This window comes from Micromesistius poutassou, assembly GCF_964030765.1.
Source record: "Micromesistius poutassou genome assembly, chromosome: 16".
Taxonomy (NCBI): domain Eukaryota; kingdom Metazoa; phylum Chordata; class Actinopteri; order Gadiformes; family Gadidae; genus Micromesistius; species Micromesistius poutassou.
The window spans coordinates 5,269,667-5,271,116 of NC_140286.1; the positions used below are offsets into that span (position 1 = coordinate 5,269,667).

The window sequence follows — 1,450 nt, forward strand, 5'->3', positions numbered from 1 at the left end:
CAGGCGGGCCCCGGGTGCTTTGACCTGGCCCAGGCCAAGATCCACGGCCTGATGCAGAAGGACTCCTACCCCCGCTTCCTCAAGAGCCCCGCCTACCTGGAGCTGGTCAGGGGCGCCAAGACCGGCTAAAGTGGCCGCCACTAAAAGAGCGGCAACCCATCAAACTGAAGCCCTGAGCTGGGGGCCTACTCGTCTGGCAGTTGGTCTGCGCCGGCAGCGACCCCCCAATGTGACGCCGGGACTCAAAGTCCTCCCTCGTCTCAGAGAAGCAATCCCACTGATCCAGGAAATGCAGGGTTTTTTTGGATGAGGAGGGGCCGCTGGGCCCTTGCTCAGACAGCGGGTCACATGACATTTGACTCTGGAGGAACCGGAGTTCTAGAACAATTTACTACTGACCTGAATTTATTTATTTAAATATGCAGTGAACTCATTCGATATGAGCCTGTGCATGTGTATGAAGGATTGTGTGCAAATGCCAGTTCAGTCGAAGTGAAGCGTTGGCCCTATTTATTTTTGGATGATTTACAGCTGAACTGAATTTATTTATTTACTCATTTACTCATGAATTTATTTATTTACTCATTCAATGTGAGTCGAATGGGTGTGAAGGATTGTTTGCGAATGCCAGTTCAGATGAACCAAAGCTTTTACCAGATTCTAGAATGATTTACAACTGAACTGAATGTATTTATTGAACAAAGAGAAGAATGTCAAATTAAAGCTTTCACCGATAGAAGGCATATTTATTATTTAATATTCTTAAAATCTTTTTTTTTACAACACCATTTAAATGTTTGCTGTTTAAGTGTCAAATGAAAATAATATTTATGACTATTTTATATTTTTTTAATCGAAATGCTGGATGCAAAAATTAGCTGAATAAAATCCTTACTGTGTTCAGAAAAACGATATTGTGTGTTTTCTCTCAGTGGGGTTCAACGTGTGGAAAAGATGGTGCACACTTAATGAATGCTTACGCACAGACTTACAATGATGACTGACGTCTTGGGATCCATCTTATGAGCAAAGGCGGTGTCTCTTGTCAGCCTGAAAGTGAATTATATTGAATGTTGGCAAGCCCCATGGGTGTGCAAATGTGTGTGGGTGTCTGCTTGTGTGTGTAGGTACCTGTGTGTGTGCATGTGTATTTTTGTGTATGTGAGTGTCTGTGTACGTGTGTGTACGAGTGTATGTGTATTTGTGTGTGTGCGTGTGCATGCATGTGTGTATGTGTGTGTCTATGTATGTGTGTGTGACGTGTGTGTGCTGTATGTGTGTGTGTGTGTGTGTGTGTGTGTGTGTGTACCATCCAAACAAAGAGGAATCACCGGCACATATTTCTCACCAGAAAACATCTGTGTGGAGCGCGAGGACCGGTCTCCATGACGACAGTGTGTTCATGTAATGTGTATCTGCACAGTGCCGTTTGTGTAGTTGCTGGGAGGGT

The 1,450-nt window shown here is 44.3% G+C and overlaps 1 protein-coding gene across 1 annotated transcript in view; it reads left to right on the forward strand.

Moving 5' to 3' along the window:
• LOC311361126 (regulator of G-protein signaling 5-like) overlaps window positions 1-899 on the forward strand; it is a 2,400-nt gene extending 1,501 nt beyond the window's left edge. The window contains exon 5 of the mRNA XM_084481327.1: window positions 1-899. This exon is cut by the window's left edge and continues 48 nt beyond it. Coding sequence (XP_084337453.1) covers window positions 1-129 — 129 coding nt within the window. The 3' untranslated portion in view covers window positions 130-899.
• Window positions 900-1,450: the final 551 nt, after the last annotated feature.